Source organism: Lynx canadensis, chromosome C1, assembly GCF_007474595.2.
Source record: "Lynx canadensis isolate LIC74 chromosome C1, mLynCan4.pri.v2, whole genome shotgun sequence".
Taxonomy (NCBI): domain Eukaryota; kingdom Metazoa; phylum Chordata; class Mammalia; order Carnivora; family Felidae; genus Lynx; species Lynx canadensis.
Genome location: NC_044310.1, coordinates 26727561 through 26745373, shown reverse-complemented (window position 1 = coordinate 26745373; position 17813 = coordinate 26727561). Strand labels below are relative to the sequence as shown.

Sequence of the window (17813 nt, the reverse complement as noted above, 5' to 3'; positions counted from 1 at the left end):
ATTACATGTATATATATTATGTGTCTATATATGTATATATATGATAATGATTTTAGGAACACTGGAGAAAAACGTGAAAGGCTACCTACAAAGGTATAGGGTAGGGGGCAATAGGGACAATGATGATATGGAAAGGAATGACTAAGTCAAAAAAAAAAGACAAAATGTTACTCATAAAATATGCATGATCAGATTCATCAGTTTCTGTTTCTGTATTACAGGAGTGGTTAATGTTATGAATATCCACATACAGACCTAAAGAATGAATTTCTTTTTTAAGCCATTTTCTAGTTTAGAATAAAATATCATGTGAATAAAATATCATGTGACAGCATTATATGCTGTGAATGCAGACTGGATTTTCCAAATACAGCTGCAATAATATCTCCCATCTACCTTGTTTTCTACAATGTGACCTTGACCCTTCTATCAAGAAGTAAGGTCTAGGGGCGCCTGGGTGGCTCAGTTGGTTAAGTGTCTGACTTCAGCTCAGGTCATGATTTCACGGTCCCTGAGTTCAAGCCCTGCATTGGGTTCTGTGCTGACATCTCAGGGCCTGGAGCCTGCTTCAGATTCTGTGTCTCCTTCTCTATCTGCCCTTCCCCCACTTACACTCTGTTTCTCTCTCAAAAATAAATAAACAAAACAATTTAATTAAAAAAGAAAAAAAAGGTGAGGTCTGAATATCCTCTTCTCCTAAATCTGAGCAGGCTTGTGACTCCCTCATACCCAAAGGATGTAGTAGAAAGGACACTGTGTGACTTCTGAAGGTAGCTCAGAAAAGATGCTGATTCTGCTTTCTTCACTGAATTACTCTTTTGCTTGGAGCCTGAGCCACCATGAGAGAAGTCTACCTGGAGGCCGCCATGCTATAAGGAAGGCAAGGCAACAGGGAGAACAGGTACAGGGGCTCAAGTCAGCAGTTCCTGTCTTTGTGCTCTCAACAACCCAGCCTAGACATGAATGAACTCCAGATTATTCCAAGACCATTAAAGATCAAGAGAATTAGCTACCTCTCAATATGTACTCTATAAAAACCTGTTCTCTCTCAAAAAACGTTAACAAACTAATTCCAAAGAAGGTACTCACAGATCCTACTACTGGGACTTAAAAAAAATTAAAAAAGAAATGCATATTTTCCTTGACTTACTAGCTCTAGATGACAAAATTTATTCTTCATGAACAAGCACACAAACATCCTTTGATGATTCAGCAGTTCTATTCTTAGAATTTATTCTACAGAAAAGGATACAGTCCCTTTGTCTATTTCAATAGAAGTAGACAAAAATGTGTACAGGAATACATACTAAATATTGTTTGTAATACTGAAAAACTGAAAAGAATACATACATATATAAAAGAGGAAGATGGCTAAATTATAATACACCCATACAATAAAATACCGAGTAAAATGATGCAAAAGGTCAAAATCCATTGACATACAGAGATGTTAAGGCAGTTGAATGAAAAAAGCAAGAACAGTATCCACAGGATCCCTACAAACATATATAAATCCCCACCTGTCATACATAGATCTATATACATCCACAGAAAAAAAGTCTGGAAAGATATATATTAAACTTTTAGAAGTGGTTATCTTTAGAGAATAAAAAACACAAAGGCTTTCATTTTCTGCTTTTTTCATTTTTGTATTGTAAAATTGAATGTATTACTTTTATAATCGTAAGAAACAAAAAAAAATTTTCAGAGAATCATGTAACATAGAAAGAATATAAACAGAAAATTAAGAAGCCCTGTAAACAAAGTAGAAATCTTTACTGAATGGTTAAGTCTAAACTTCTATATGGTTAATACATACACAAAGCTTAGCTATATTTCAACATTAATATCTGTGAGAATAAAATATTTACTAAAAAAAGGAAAAACTCTTAAAATTAAGATTAACTTGCTGAAAATACTAACAGAGTGATGATTTCTAAACTATATCAAATTGGACCATCGCATTAATCAGCCCAAACTAAACCCTGTTAAATGTTAAGCACTGATAAATGCTCTATCTAGACTCAATTATTATCTATATAAAGACATGACTGGTTTTTTTCTAAAGCGGTACTTACAGTTCTCTACAATTTCATCAAAAACTGCACCAGTTTTCTGCTCAAACTGAAAAAGCAAAAAAGCAAAGAGAAAAGTAACATTATTGTCACATTCTATCATACTTTCTGATATCCCTCCTCACTCCCCCAAAAGCTGTAATTTTCAACCCAAAGTATACAAAATCACAAGATAAACAAAATACTGCCAAGTAGACTAGAATATAATTTATAATGAATAAAATAAACTCCCACGTGAAAACCCCCAAACCAAAAACAAAGAGACAAATACATGCCCTAATATAAACTTATTTTTAAATCACTTTTGCAGCACAAAATATAGTCCTATGTATTTATAATAATAATAAAGACAGCCAACACTTACTGAGAACTTACTAACACTGATAACTATATAAAACTTCTAATCAAAATTAAACAGAACAATCAGCATCAAATAGGTTTTTAGCTGTCCTTCAAAAGAAAGTTAGTCCTGTTATAGAAATGGTTCCTATTTCAGTATGTTAAGGCCTAGGACAGAAGCAGAGCCAAGTCTGAGGTAATTTTGGATCTTTAAAACACAGGTGCAGGGGGAATGGTAACTGGCTCAGTTAGTAGAGAATGCAATCTCCAGGTCATGAGTTTGAACCCTACGATGGGTGTAGATTAGTTTAAAAAAATGTACACACACACACACACATATGTATATGTGTATGTATAAATAAAAAAATAAATAGGGGCACCTGGGTGGCTCAGGCTCAGATGGTTAAGCCCCCAACTGTTGGTTTCAACTCAGGTCATGATCTCACAGTTCATGAGTTCAAGCCCCACACCAAGCTCTACACTGACAAGAGTGGAGCCTGCTTGGGATTCTGTCTCCCTCTCGGCCCTCCCCTGCTCTCTCTTTCTCTCTCAAAAATAAATATTCTTTAAAAATAAAATACAAATAAATAAATAAGACAGAAATGGGGGGAAGGGGGGAACGGAGTACAGCAAAAGCAACTCTATCCAGGAGCTAGAAACACTCACATGCTCCACCCCTAGTATGTAAAGAGCTCCTCATTTTGGCAAGTGTGAGCATTCCAGCCTCATGCTTTCCCACCACACCTACTTCTCATCAATGAGACAAGAACACAAGGAAGGCTGCTTCTTGATAAACCTTACCCACTAAAAGCCAGAGTATGTCTCCCCATTCAAGGAGAAACTTTTAAGGAAAAAACAACCACCTAGATACCTATGTAACGACAGAGGAAACACAACAGCTGGCTATAGTAATTAACAGTATCTGAGGATGCCTGGGTGGCTCAGTCATTGAGCATCTGACTTAGGCTCAGGTCATGATCTCATATTTCTTGAGTTCAAGTCCCACTTCGAGTGAGTCTCACATCTCTCCTCTCTCTCTCTTCGCTCACTTGCACCCTCTCTCTCTCAAAAAAAAAAAAAAAAAAAAAAAAAACAAAGATAGTATCTGATATGTATAAATGTGAAGAGACAACCAATGACCCCCAGGTTTCTGAAATAAACCGTGTGAAGGAGAAAGTTCAAGGTGAATAAACAGAACCACTCAGAAGGCAACAATTTACAGAAAGAAAACTTCTAAAAAGTATTTTAAGTGGTATCTGAGATATGAGAGGATAGAGATGCAAAAAAAGAAAAAAAAAAACACTAAAAACCAAGAAAAGGAGACAAGAGACAGGAAAATGACTACAAAAATTAAATTTATTGGAAAGGGTAGTGATAAAATTCTCAGGTGGAAAAACAAACAAAAATAAATATAACAAAGTCAAAAAGCTAGAAAAGATATTCTATATGATGCCCTGTTAAGACTGAACTAGCAGGGAGGCACCTGGATGGCTCGGTCGGTTAAGCTTTTTTGACTTTGGCTCAGGCCATGATCTCACAGTTCGTGAGTTTGAGCCCTGCATCGGGCTCTGTGCTGACAGCTCAGAGCCTGGAGCCTGTTTCAGATTCTGTCTGTCTGTCTGTCTGTCTGTCTCTCTCTCTCTCTCTACCCCTCCCTGGCTCACACTCTCTCTCAAAACTAAATAAACATTGGGGCGCCTGGGTGGCGCAGTCGGTTAAGCGTCCGACTTCAGCCAGGTCACGATCTCGCGGTCCGTGAGTTCGAGCCCCGCGTCGGGCTCTGGGCTGATGGCTCAGAGCCTGGAGCCTGTTTCCGATTCTGTGTCTCCCTCTCTCTCTGCCCTTCCCCCGTTCATGCTCTGTCTCTCTCTGTCCCAAAAATAAATAAACGTTAAAAAAAAAAAAAAAAAAAAAAAAACCTAAATAAACATTAAAAAAATTTTTTTTTTTAAAAAAAGACTGAACCAGCAGGTCAAAGAGCAATCTCAAAGGCATCCCAAAGGAGAGAACAATGGAAAGGTGAAATGATAGAAGACAATTTTCCTAAAAAAACTATTTGAGACTGAAAGGGCCTACCATCTCCAAGAGGATATGGAAAAAAGATACATCCTGGTGAAATTTCAGAATTTCAAACAAAAACTGATGAGGAATAAAAAGAATTATAGCCTACGTGATTCATAAAACACATTAAACATACTGACTTCCACCATATAAAAATGAAAAAGAAAGCAAAACAGTAAAGGCCAACCAACCACCCAACAAGTTATGCTCCAGAATAAAAGAGAAATTGGGACATGTGACTTGGCAAGCCAAAGACTGAAATAGTACTTGCCTGCACTGAGGGGATCCCAAGTGTTTAAAGATAATGTACATTTTGTACAATACCACCCTGGACACTTTGCATGCACAGCCAAAAAAACTATAATCTTACTCAATGATAGAAAATAAAAATACAGTAGTGACATTACCAAGGGTGACATACCTATACTTTATGGGTGACTTAAAGAGATTTTCTAAGGTAATTTGGATTATGTACCATTTCATTTTGTGAGCTGATTATAAAACCCAAGAAGGGATAATACAATATTATAATTTAGTCTCCTAAAATAAGACTGTTCTATAAGAAACAAGAATCAAGCTGATACCATACTTCTCTGCAAGATGAACACAAAAGATAAATGATTTTCACATTCTAAAAGGAAAAAAAAAAACCTTGGAATTTAGACCAAATTTTATTATGAAAAATATATAACAAAATGGAAATTAAGTACACTAATTAAAATTATACTGGACATGAGAAACAGGAGCCAACGGATTATGACGCCAAAGAAATGAAAACAATGGAAAGAACATAAGAAGACAGTCTTCAGAAGACACTCTTTTGCAAGGCAAAAATTCTAGGATTCAGTGATCTTCTCTATGGCTCAGAACAAAACCTTTGTTTTCTTACTTCCCCCTCTCCCTCCCTCTCAAACAGAAAACAAAAACAAAGACTAAGTATATTGCCACTGATGCCAAACAATTTATAGGTTTGTTTACAACAGATACAGTATCGGTCAGCAAGTCCTTTGTTGACAATGGGTACACATTTCAAAACCATAGGACAAAATGGATTAGTGCCCACCTAAGACTAAGGAGAAAGATCTGAGAATACTGCTAATGAGTAAAGGATTGCTTTTTTTTTTTTAATAATGAAGTATAGCTGACACATGATGCTATTATTAGCTTCAGGTGTACAACACAGTGATTCAACAACTCTAAGTTATACATTATGCTGTTCTCAGCATAAGTGTAGCTATTGAAGTCAATAATATGATACTATTAAAATACCTACTAACTGTATTCTGTTGGCTGTACCTTTCATCTCCATGACTTATTCATTCCACAACTGGAAGCCTGTACCTCCCGCTCCCCTTCACTGCTTTTTCCCAACTCCACCCCCTCTGACAATCACCAGTTTGTACTCTGTTTATGGGTCTGTTTCTTTTTGTTTGTTCATTTGTTTTATCAGATTCCACACATTAAGTGGGGTGCCTGGGTGGCTCAGTCGGTTAAGTGTCTGAATCTGGATTTCGGCTCAGGTCATGATCTCACAGTTTGTGAGATGGAACCCTGTATTGGGCTCTGCGCCATCAGCTACTTGGCATTCTCTCTACCTCTCCCAAACTTGTGTACACACGTGCTCTTTCTGTCAAAACATATAAACTTTAAAAAAAAAGATTCCACATGTAGGTGAAATCATATGGTATTTGTCTTTCTCAGACATATTTCACTTAGAATACTCTCTAGGTCCTTCCATGTTGTCACAAAATGGCAAGATCTCATTCTTTCCTACAGCTGAGTAATATTCCATTGTGTATGTATACATCTTCTTTATCCACTCAACTATCAACGGACATTGAGGTTGCTTCCATATCTTGGCTACTGTAAATATGCTGCAATAGACATAAGGTACATATATCTTCTCAAAGTAGTGTTTTCATTTTCTTTGGGTGAAGACCCAGTAGTGGAATTACTAGATCCCATGGTACTTCTATTTTTAGTTTTCTGAGGAACCTCTATATTGTTTTCCAGAGTGGCTGCACCAATTTACATCCCCAAAAACAGTGCACAAGGGTTCCTTTTCCTCCACAACCTCACCAATGCTTGTTTCTTGTGTGTTTTATTTCAGCCATTCTGACAGGTGTGAGGTAATATCTCATTGTAATTTTGATTTGTATTTCCCTTGTGATTAGTGATATTGTGTATCTTTTCATGGGTCTGGTTGGCTATTTGTATGTCTTTAGAAAAATGTTCAGGTCCTCTGTCCATTTTTTAATCGAATTATTTGTTTTTGTTTTTTCATGTTGTTATATAAGTTCATTATATATCAGAGGTATTAACCCTTGTCAGGTATATCATTTATAATATCTTCTCCCATTCACTGGTGTCTTTTCATTTTGTTTGTTTCCTTCACTGTGCAAAAAGCTTCTTATTTTGGTGTGTTTTATTTTTGTTTCCCTTTTCTGAAGAGACACATCTAGAAAAATGTTGCTAGGGTCTAAGTCAGAGATTACTGCTTATACTTTCTTCTAGGAGTTTTATGGTTTCAGGTCTCACGTTTAGGTCCTTAATTCATTTTGAGTTTATTTTTGTGTATGGTGAAAGAAAGTGGTACAGTTTCATCTTTTTGCATGTAGCTGTCCAGTTTTCCCGGCACCATTAATCTAAGAAACTTTTTTCCCCCATTGTATATTGTTGCTTGCTTTGTCATAGGTTAACTCACCAAAGTGTAGACTGGTTTCTGGACTCTCTATTTTGTTCCACTGACCTATGGGTCTATTTTTGTGCCAGTAGCATACTGTTTTACTACAGCTTTGTAGTAGATCTGGGTACAGGGCTTCCTTTTCCAGGTGATGAAAATGTTCTAAAATTGATTCTGGCTGCACAATTATGAAAATATTAAAAACCACTGAACTGTGTGACTACTCAACAATGTGCAGGCAGGTAACATTAACACTGCTTTCAATTAAATGACAGGCAGGACTCCAAAACACCTATCTGGCCTATAATCTCACCAACTGGTTAACAAAAAATTTAGACAAAACACTTAGTTTTGTGATAATATAATGGTTTCACTAAATGTGTTTTCAGTGCTTCTTGTCCAATCAGTATATTTACAAATAAGAAATTAAATCTAAGCAGTCACAAATTTACCTTTGAAATTAATGACCTACTAGTCAGCCCTCAGGTTTCATGAAAGATTTAACTGAATTCAAAAGCCAAGCCAATTTTATTTTTAAGAGTCTGTAATAACTATTATATATATGCAAGGATTTTCTCAATACTATGAAACCAAAATTAAACCAAATGAAACCAATGAAACGAAAAATCAAAAAAATAAATTAACATGCGTGGTACTGACAAAAAAAAATACCAGTTCCTTTTTAGTTGTTAAAATAGTCTTGTGGGTTCTGCCTATTAACTTTAAAACATGTAACCATTAGGGGCGCATGGGTAGCTCAGTCCATCAAGCGTCCAACTTCGGCTCAGGTCATGATCTCATGGTCTAAGGGTTCAAACCCTGCATCAGGCTCTGTGCTGTCAGCTCGGAGCCTGGAGCCTGCTTCGGATTCTGTGTCTCCTTCTCGCTCTGCCCCAGCCCCACTTGTGCTCTGTCTCTCTCTGTCTCTCAAAAATAAATGTAAAATTAAAAAAAAAAAATTTTTAATAAAAATAAATAAATAAAAGAAAACCTCTGGGCAAATGACTCAGCCCCCTGTATTCCAAAAATTAAGCACTGGGGATAAAGTACATTTTTACTTATAAAACAAAATACTCACATTCCCTAACCCTGGAAAGAGAAAAAAATTCCAAATATACTGTGAATTGGCAAGCATACCACCCACACCCACCTGCAAAAAAAAAAAAAAAAAAAAAAAAAAAAAATCACAATAGCCAAATCAATAAATTTAATTTTTAAAAAGTTAATGTCCTTGGGGAGCCTGGGTGGCTCAGTCGGTTGAGCCTCTGACTTCGGCTCAGGTCATGATCTCGCGGTCCGTGAGTTTGAGCCCCGCGTCGGGCTCTGTGCTGACTGCTCAGAGCCTGGAGCCTGTTTCGGATTCTGTGTCTCCCTCTCTCTCTGACCCTCCCCATTCATGCTCTGTCTCTCTCTGTCTCAAAAATAAGTAAACGTTAAAAAAAAATTAAAAAAAAAAAAGTTAATGTCCAATTTTCTATCCTTCATACATAATGACATACTGATAGGATAAACATAATACCATAACGTACATGAGGACAGAATGACTAATACCATAAACATTCTCCAACTGATTTTAATATTTGAGAGTTTATGTGATAACTTTAATAATTTGAGAGTTTATATATTAAACTTATTCAATGACAACTAAGTAACAAACCAAGAGCTCTAAAACTGTTTAGGGAACTGAGGCAAGGTTTTCAATAATTAAGTAGAGACTGGGGCGCCTGAGTGGCTCAGTCGGTTGGGCGTCTGACTTCAGCTCAGGTCATGATCTCGGGGTTTATGGGTTCGAGCCCCATGTCAGTCTCTGTTCTGAGAGAACAGAGCCCCAACACCCTAAAAGTCAAATGAGAACTCCCAAAATTAGAGGTTTTCCCCCATTTCTTTCAACTGGTCAATAGTAAGAACCTTCATTTCTATTTCTAAAACATCTTAGTGTTTGAGATAAATCTCTACCATGATGAGCTATCTGATATAAGAGGTCAGGAAAAGCAAAGGAACTGCTCCTTAATTTAAGATCTGAAGGATGACTAAGAATCAAAACAGGTGAAAAGGGGGGTGCCCAGGTGGCTCAGCTGGAAGAGCATGTGACTCGATCTTGGGATTGTATTTTGAGTCCGAGCCCTGTGTTCGGTGTATAGACTACTAAAAAACAAAAATAAGTTAACTTTAAAATAGGTAAAAGTGGAAGGGAAGATTCAAGAAAAGAACAACTAATGTTCAAGGTTCTTAGCAAGAACAAGAAGAAAGAATCCAAGAAATAGAAAGGCTAGGTGAATTAATAGAATTCTGTGAGTAAAGCAGGCCAGACTGTAAGATAAAGCTCATGACATGTATGGAACCAGAAAAGACCCCGACTAGCCAAAGAAATCTTGAAAAAGAAAACCAAAGTAGGAGGCAACACAATCCCAGACTTCAGGCTGTATTACAAAGCTGTAATCATCAAGACAGTATGGTACTGGCACAAAAACAGACACTCAGATCAATGGAACAGAATAGAGAATCCAGAAATGGACCCACAAACGTATGGCCAACTAATCTCTGACAAAGCAAGAAAGAATATCCAATGGAATAAAGACAGTCTCTTCAGCAAGTAGGGCTGGGAAAACTGGACAGCGGCATGCAGAAAAATAAACCTGGACCACTTTCTTACACAATACACAAAAATAAACTCAAAATGGATAAAAGACCTAAATGTAAGACAGGAAGCCATCAAAATCCTCGAGGAGAAAGCAGGCAAAAACCTCTTTGCCCTTGGCCGCAGCAACTTCTTACTCAACATGTCGCCGGAGGCAAGGGAAACACAAGCAAAAATGAACTATTGGGACCTCATCAAAATAAAAAGCTTCTGCACGGTAAAGGAAACAATCAGCAAAACTAAAAGGCAACTGACGGAATGGGAGAAGATATTTGCAAATGACATATCAGATAAAGGGTTAGTATCCAAAATCTACAAAGAATTTATCAAACTCAACACCCAAAAAACAAATAATCCAGTGAACAGATGGGCAAAAGACGTGAATAGATACTCCTCCAAAGACATCCAGATGGCCAACCGACTCATGAAAAAACGCTCAACATCACTTATCAGGGAAGTAAATACAAATCAAAACCACAATGAGATACCACCTCACGCCCTTCAGAAAGGCTAACATTAACAACTCAGGCAACAACAGATGTTGGCGAGGATGTGGAAAGAGAGGATCTCTTTTGCACTGCTGGTGGGAATGCAAACTGATGCAGCCACTCTAGAAAACAGTATGTAAGTTCCTCAAAAAATTAAAAATAGGACTACTCTACAATTGCTCTACTAGGTATTTATCCAAGGGATACAGGTATGCTGTTTCAAAGGGGCACAGGCACCCCAATGTTTATATAGCAGCAGTATCAACAATAGCCAAAGTATGGAAAGAGCCCGAATGTCCATCAATGGATGAATGGATAAAGATGTGGTGTGTGTGTGTGTGTGTGTGTGTGTGTGTGTGTGTATGGAGTATTACTCGGCAATCAAAAAGAATGAAATCTTGCCATTTGCAACTACGTGCATGGAACTGGAGGGTATTATGCTAAGTGAAATTAGTCGGTCAGAGAAAGACAAATTATCATTATGACTTCACTCATATGAGGACTTTGAGACAAAACAGATGAACATAAGGGAAGGGAAGCAAAAATAATATAAAAACAGGGATGGGGACAAAACATAAGAGACTCTTAAATATGGAGAACAAACAGAGGGTTACTGGAGGGGTTATGGGAGGGGGGATGGGCTGAATGGGTAAGGGGCATTAAGGCATCCACTGCTGAAATCACTGTTGCACTATATGCTTAAATAAAATAAAAATAAAATTTAAAAATAATAATAATAAAGCTAATGACAAATCATAGGCCAAACACTGCAGGACATTCTTAATACACAGGGTGACCACATATTCCAGTTAGCTGAAACCACCTCTATTTACACCTATCATATCCATGTAATTGTTAATGTGCTCCCCTTTGCTCTCAAAACTGTCTCAGCTTCTCAGTTTTGTCACCCCTAAGTATTAGTCATGTTTAGATACTAACTTTATCCTAAGAAAAACCACTGAAGGAGATGGCAGGAAACAATTCCTGTGGCTATAGAATAAAAGTCATTTCTCACTCCCACCCAAAGTTCTAATCATACCATTCTCCTATAGTTTTCTCCCTACTGGGAATAGACGTCTACCTGATGAAATGCCACTGCTTCTTCAAAGTGTAGCTCTTCAGGGAGTACTTTTCTGACAACCCATTTAGAATTCATGACTCCTCTGTAGCACTTAGATTTAATTTCATTTACAGTCACTTGTGGCACAGTTAACTTATGTATATGTCAGTATTACCTTCTAGATAAATCTTTTTTCATCCTGGGATACCAACAGACCCTACCATATTGTATGGACTTATTGTAATGTATTAGCTCTTTTTTATTAACTGAATGCCATAATTTTCCACTTCTCAATATCTGTTATGCAAAACCTGAAAGATGAACTAAGATAAAAAGACTCCTGTGACCAAATAAATATAGCAAATACACATCTCTTTTCAGTGTAACAATACTTGTTAATTTACTAATTTCTTTTTTTTTTAAGTTTATTTATTTATTTTTTGAGACAGAGAGGGCACATGCAAGCAAGGGAGGAGCAGAGAAAGAGGGAGAGAATCCCAAGCAGGCTCAGCGCTGTCAGCATGGAGCACGATGCGGGGCTCCATCTCACAAACCGTGAAATCATGACCTGAGTTAAGCATCAAGAGTCAGATGCTTAACTGACTGAGCTACCCCGTGCCCCTTAATTTCTAACTAAAGAAACCTGTACTGCTTTGTTTCGCCCATCGTTTTCCAAATGTACTTTGACCACAGAACCCTTTTGAAGGATAACACTAACATATTACAGCACAACTGTGGGAAATGAGCCTAACTGCTGCTAGCATCAGAAGTTTGTATATTTCTATGCACTTTAATACAAGATCATTTTTTAATTAAGTAATACACTCCAAAATAACAGTTTTTACGTTTTTTCTTTAATCTTGCCATTTGACCATCCGCAGTTTTCACACCTATTGTATGAGGACTTTTCCACTTCATAGTTTAACAAATACATAAAACAGAATGTAATTATTTAACGTGCTAAAGAATATTTCTCTCAAATTATCAGCTAAATTTAATAAAGAAATGTTAAAGACAGTAAATACTCCATTCCTAATACTCTCTTCCTTCTAAACATCTCCTTTTACCACTAATCAATCACAGCAATCTTTCCATAAAATATAAACATGTTATCAGAATTGTTCTCAATTCAAAATTCAGGTGTCCTTAATAGTCAATTGAAATTGGCAGGCAAGATCAATATTTACTACTTAATTACCATTAAAGTGGTAATATTACCAATATCATACCTTGCTCTAGAAGTACTAGTCAATGCAATCAGAAAAAAAAATGTAAAGTGTAAAATAGTAAAAAGCAAAGTTATTTACAATTCGCTTGTCTACTTGAAAAGTACAAGATAGCAGAAAACGTTTTAGGAATCAGAATACAGGTCAATAGAGTAACTCTTTACAAGACTGAACATTCAAGAAATCAGTAGCATTCCTGAGAAACAACAACAATTAGTTAAAATATAACAGAAAAAAAAGGATCCAATTTACAATAATGACATATAAAATATCATAAGAATAAACTTTGAGAAATGTATAAAATCATTATTTAAAAACTTACAAAATTTTCTGGAGAATAAACAGGTGATATACCATTTTTACCAAAGGGAAAAAAAAATCAATACTATGAAGAATACAATTTCCTCACAAAAAAGAGTGGGGTGAATAGAACTAAACAAAACAATCATCAAGTACATCTGGAAAAATAAAGATAAAAAGAATATCAAACAAAATGTTGAATTGTATTAGTAACAAGAAGAAAAATGTGCCCTACCATATATCAAAGGTACAATAACTAAAATATGGGGTACTGGCATGGCAATTAATAGCTTAATGAAACAATAGAAAACACAAAGTCCCAAGTATACTTAAGAATTAGACTATGACCAGTAACCACTTTGGAGGAGAAATCTTGGATCACTACCTCATACTTTACACCAAAATAAATTCCAGATAGATTATAGACAAATTGGCAAAATAAATTCCAGATAGATTACAGACAAATTGGAAAAAATGAAAACAATAGAAGACACGAAAATCTTTTAACCAGAAAAAGAAACAAATCCTTATGTGACCTTGATGACACTAAAAACAGAAATTGGAGAGATGCCCAGGTGGCTCAGTGGGTTAAGAGTCTGACTTCGACTCAGGTCATGATCTCTCGGTTCGGGAGTTCGAGCCCAGTATCCAGCTCCATGCTGACAGCTCAGAGCCTGGAACCTGCTTCAGATCTCCTGTCTCCCTTTCTCTCTGTGCCCCTCCCCCGCTGGTGCACTCGCTCTCTCTCTCTCTCTCTCTCTCAAAAATGAATAAACGTTAAAAAAAAAAAAGAACTGGAAAAACTTAAAGACAATCTGGGGGGGGCGCCTGGGTGGCGCAGTCGGTTAAGCGTCCGACTTCAGCCAGGTCACGATCTCGCGGTCTGTGAGTTCGAGCCCCGCGTCAGGCTCTGGGCTGATGGCTCAGAGCCTGGAGCCTGTTTCCGATTCTGTGTCTCCTTCTCTCTCTGCCCCTCCCCCGTTCATGCTCTGTCTCTCTCTGTCCCAAAAATAAATAAACGTTGAAAAAAAAAAAAAAAAAAAAAGACAATCTGGGGGAAGTATGTATTAATAATATTACAATGTTAATATCCTACTTATAAAGCAGTCTTAGACTCTATTAGCAGCATCCTAATAAAAAATGACTGAAGACCAGAAATAAGCACAAAACATTCAATCTCACCTGAAGTCAAAACTAAAATAAAATCCCATTTTCTCTCAGATCAGCAAAAATACAAACAAAAGGACAAATAGAAATTCCCCTCCAATTTTTTTTAAACCTAAATATATCTAGGAAATTTCTCATTAAGCAGAGACTAATTCACTTTTTAGTCACTACATAATCGTTTGTTATATTATAGTAATGGACATTTAGGTTGCTTTGAGCCTCTTTTTCAAATGCAGTATTATAGCTGTCATCTTTATACATATAAACTGGCTTGTGTGTGTGTGTGTGTGTATAATCAGTTCCTAAAAGTGGAATGAGATTAAAGGGCATAGGTGAATATGGTAAATTTTTAATAAATGTTACTCAATTGCACACTAAAGCATTCCACCAATATATACAAATACCAATAGGGTGAGTCCCTTTTTTTTTTTTTTTAATGTTTATTTATATTTGAGAAAGAGACAGAGTGCAAGAGGGGGAGGAGCAGAGAGAGGGAGACACAGAATCTGAAGCAGGTTCCAGGCTCCAAGCTGTCTGCACAGAGCCTGACATGGGGCTCGAGCTCACAAACCACGAGATCATCACCTGGGCCAAAGTTGGACGCGTAACTGACTGAGCCAACCAGGTGCCCCCAAAGGTTTCTTTATTCTTGAGAGAGAGTGCAAGCAGGGTACGGGCAGAGAGAGGGAGGGACAAAGGATCCAAAGTGGGCTCTGTGATGACAGCAGCCACCCCAATGTGGGGCTCAAACTCACAAACCATGATATCATGACCTGAGCTGAAGTCAGACACTCAATTGACTGACCTACCTGTGCCCGGGTTCCTGTTTCTTAAGAACTTCTCCACCGAGGTGCCAGGGTGGCTGGGTCGGTTAAATGTCTGACTCTCTATCTCGGCTCAGGTAATGATATACATACATATACATACAAAGAGCTCTGAAAAAGTCTCCCTAGAAAAATGTCCAAATTTCTGACTCTGCCAAATCTGGCCCTACCTTCCTCTACTGCTTCACCTTTTCCTACCTGCATGTTCTCACTACATCTTCATCCCCAAAGCAAATGCTCTAGTTATTACTAGATGACCAGTAATTACTAGATGTATTACTGTATTACCAGTATTACTAGATGACCATAACTAAATGACCAGTAGCTCACCCAACCTTTCAGGTACTTTCATGCCTCTGAACCATTATACACAGTGCTTCAGCTTTTCCAGTCATATTTCAATAGTAAACACCTATTCAGCTTTCATGACTGAGCTAAAGTTACAAATCTTTAATGATGTCATAATCTCACACAATGCACATACACCCAACTTTCTAAACAAGAAGAATTCACAACTTTCTTTCCTAGCACTACCACAGTAGATGTATCTATGATAGCAACTATAAAAAATTTACTCTAAAGTTGGGGATGCTATAAGGAATGAAGTAACCATACACCTTTCTGAAGCTATACCATGAAATGTCCCATTCTTTCCGTAGACCTACTGACAAATAACAGGGGTTATACAAACCTGGAGATTTTACCCCATTTTGGAGACTATTTCAAACAATTCAGTAAAAGTAAACACTGCTTTTATACAAAATCCTTTAGAATTATACAAAAATTAAAAATAATCTAGTTTCTTTCAACCTAAATGAAATCCAGATTCTAAAGAATTAGAGATTCCACATTTCTGAAAGCAGGGAGCAGGTTAAAGTATATCATCGTTTAGAGAGATTTTTTTTGTCTGTTCCATACTGCTGTAAGCTGACCTCCTACTATACAACAAAAGCTCAATAAATGTTTGTTGAATAACAGAATTATCTTTATTACAATAAAAACTTATACACCCTAAGAGTATACTTTAAAAGTTACAAGACTCTTAAAGATTAAACAGAAGCTTCAAATATTTTTTTATGCTGGCCCCAGACCTCTCCAAATTAAATGTCCAATCCTCTCCCTTCAACCTGAAATGGTAATGTCTGTCTCTCCCTATTGCTATTCCAATGAACATCTTGTACTTTAACTTTCAAATTTATTCATACTGACAATCTTTATAATCATTTTATCAAGTGAGAAAATATAACAAACTTGTTGTGGAAAAAAACATATTATTTATACAGGCAGTACTCACTTTGAACTGTAGCACAGAACCATGAAAAAGACCTTGATAGCTGAGCAATCTTATTAATCAAAGGGAAAAAAATCACAATTGTTCTGTAAACTTTAAATTTTTACTTAATATTTAAAAACATTTAAGACCCATTTACTGTCAATTATAGCACAAGAAAATGAAAAATACTGTGTGACTAGTATTTACTATTTTGGAATAGTAAGAACATACGGACATAAAACATAAGAAACCTTGAGAATCAGAATGTTCTGTTTCTTTTGAAAAATACTTACCAAGAGTAAACAGTTCTTGCCTTCTCATTTTCCTCATATAATTTATGACAAAGAATAAGCATATTTTCTATGCCTTGGCAAACTGTCTCAATCCTTTCAAAGTTTGGTTCAGGTTCCAACATTTTTATACCCTTTGCCCTATCCATCTTATCAAATATTTCCAAGAGTTTCTTTAATGCAAAATTTTGCTGGAGTCACTTCCTTTGAGATATCTTGATCCTTTCTGTCACAACCTTCCTCATTTGTTGATAAATTCACCTTTACTAACTTCCTAGGGCTTCATACGTATACCGTTCCCTTTATGACCGCTTCACAATCCTATGTCTTTCATCACATTAAGTTATTGATGGGATTGCATTAAAAAACAGACCTATCTCACATTAAATTGTTGGTTACCATAATTACTTGCTCAATTAATCTTTGGAATCTGGGCGCAACATTCATAGCATTATCCCTACCTGCTCTAGCAGCTTCATCCTGGCAGCTGATTCTGAAGAGAAACCAACCTTCACTAGCAATAAAAAGTTCTTCATTCTCTTTGTACTTAATTTGTTTTTATGTAGCAATTAACTTCAACACTTATGAATGCTACCCAAACTGATTTGAGTTCTGTTCCTGTTACAATGTAAAATTGATGATGTTAGGGGCACCTGGGTGGCTCAAGCTGGTTGAGCGTCAGACTCTTGATTTTGGCTTAGTCGCGATCTCACAGGTTTGTGGGTTCAAACCCCATGTTGGGCTCTGCATTGACAGCACAGAGCCTACTTGGGATTCTGTCTCTCCATCTCTCTCTGCTCCTCCCCCATGCTCTCTCTCAAAATAAATAAACTTAAAAAAAATTTTTTTACTAAATAAAATTAATGTTAAAGCAATTTTACCTTGTTTTTCTATTCTTCCCATTTATTCATTCATTCATTCATTCATAGACAGTGCACATATGAGCAGGAGAGGGGTAGAGAGAGAGGGAGAAAGAATCCCAAGCAGGCTCCTCACTGTCAGCACAGAGCCCAACACAGGGATCGATCCCACAAACTGCGAGATCATGACCTGAGCCAAATTCAAAAGTTTGGATGCTTAACCAACTGAGACACCCAGGTGTTCCTTTTTCCAAATTCATACGTACCTTCATGCAGGCCTAGCTCTTATCCTATCTTCACTTGCCTGACACTATTTTCAAATCTTCATGACATCCAATTATTCAGATTTAGTGCTACCACTTTTCATTTCTTTGCTGCACTTCATCTTTGCTAGTCAATTCTGTTCTTTGATTATGCAGATTATGTCTTTGTAAAATGACAAAGGCATTTGTCATCTTTGTAAAATGGCAATTATGATTATGTCCTTTGCAAAATGTCACACAGATTTACCACTGGACGACAAGAAAGT

At 36.8% G+C, this 17813-nt stretch overlaps 1 protein-coding gene across 3 annotated transcripts in view; it reads right to left on the bottom strand.

Annotated features, from left to right (window-relative positions):
- ZMYM4 (zinc finger MYM-type containing 4) overlaps positions 1 to 17813 on the bottom strand; it is a 148461-nt gene that overhangs the window by 85046 nt on the left and 45602 nt on the right. For all 3 annotated transcript variants that reach the window (XM_032594254.1, XM_032594255.1, XM_030325241.1), the window contains one exon: positions 2079 to 2124. Coding sequence is in view for 2 of the 3 variants with exons in the window: in XM_032594255.1 (XP_032450146.1) it covers positions 2079 to 2124 (46 nt within the window). In the remaining variant the exon portion in view is untranslated. The remainder of the gene's footprint in view (positions 1 to 2078; positions 2125 to 17813) is intronic.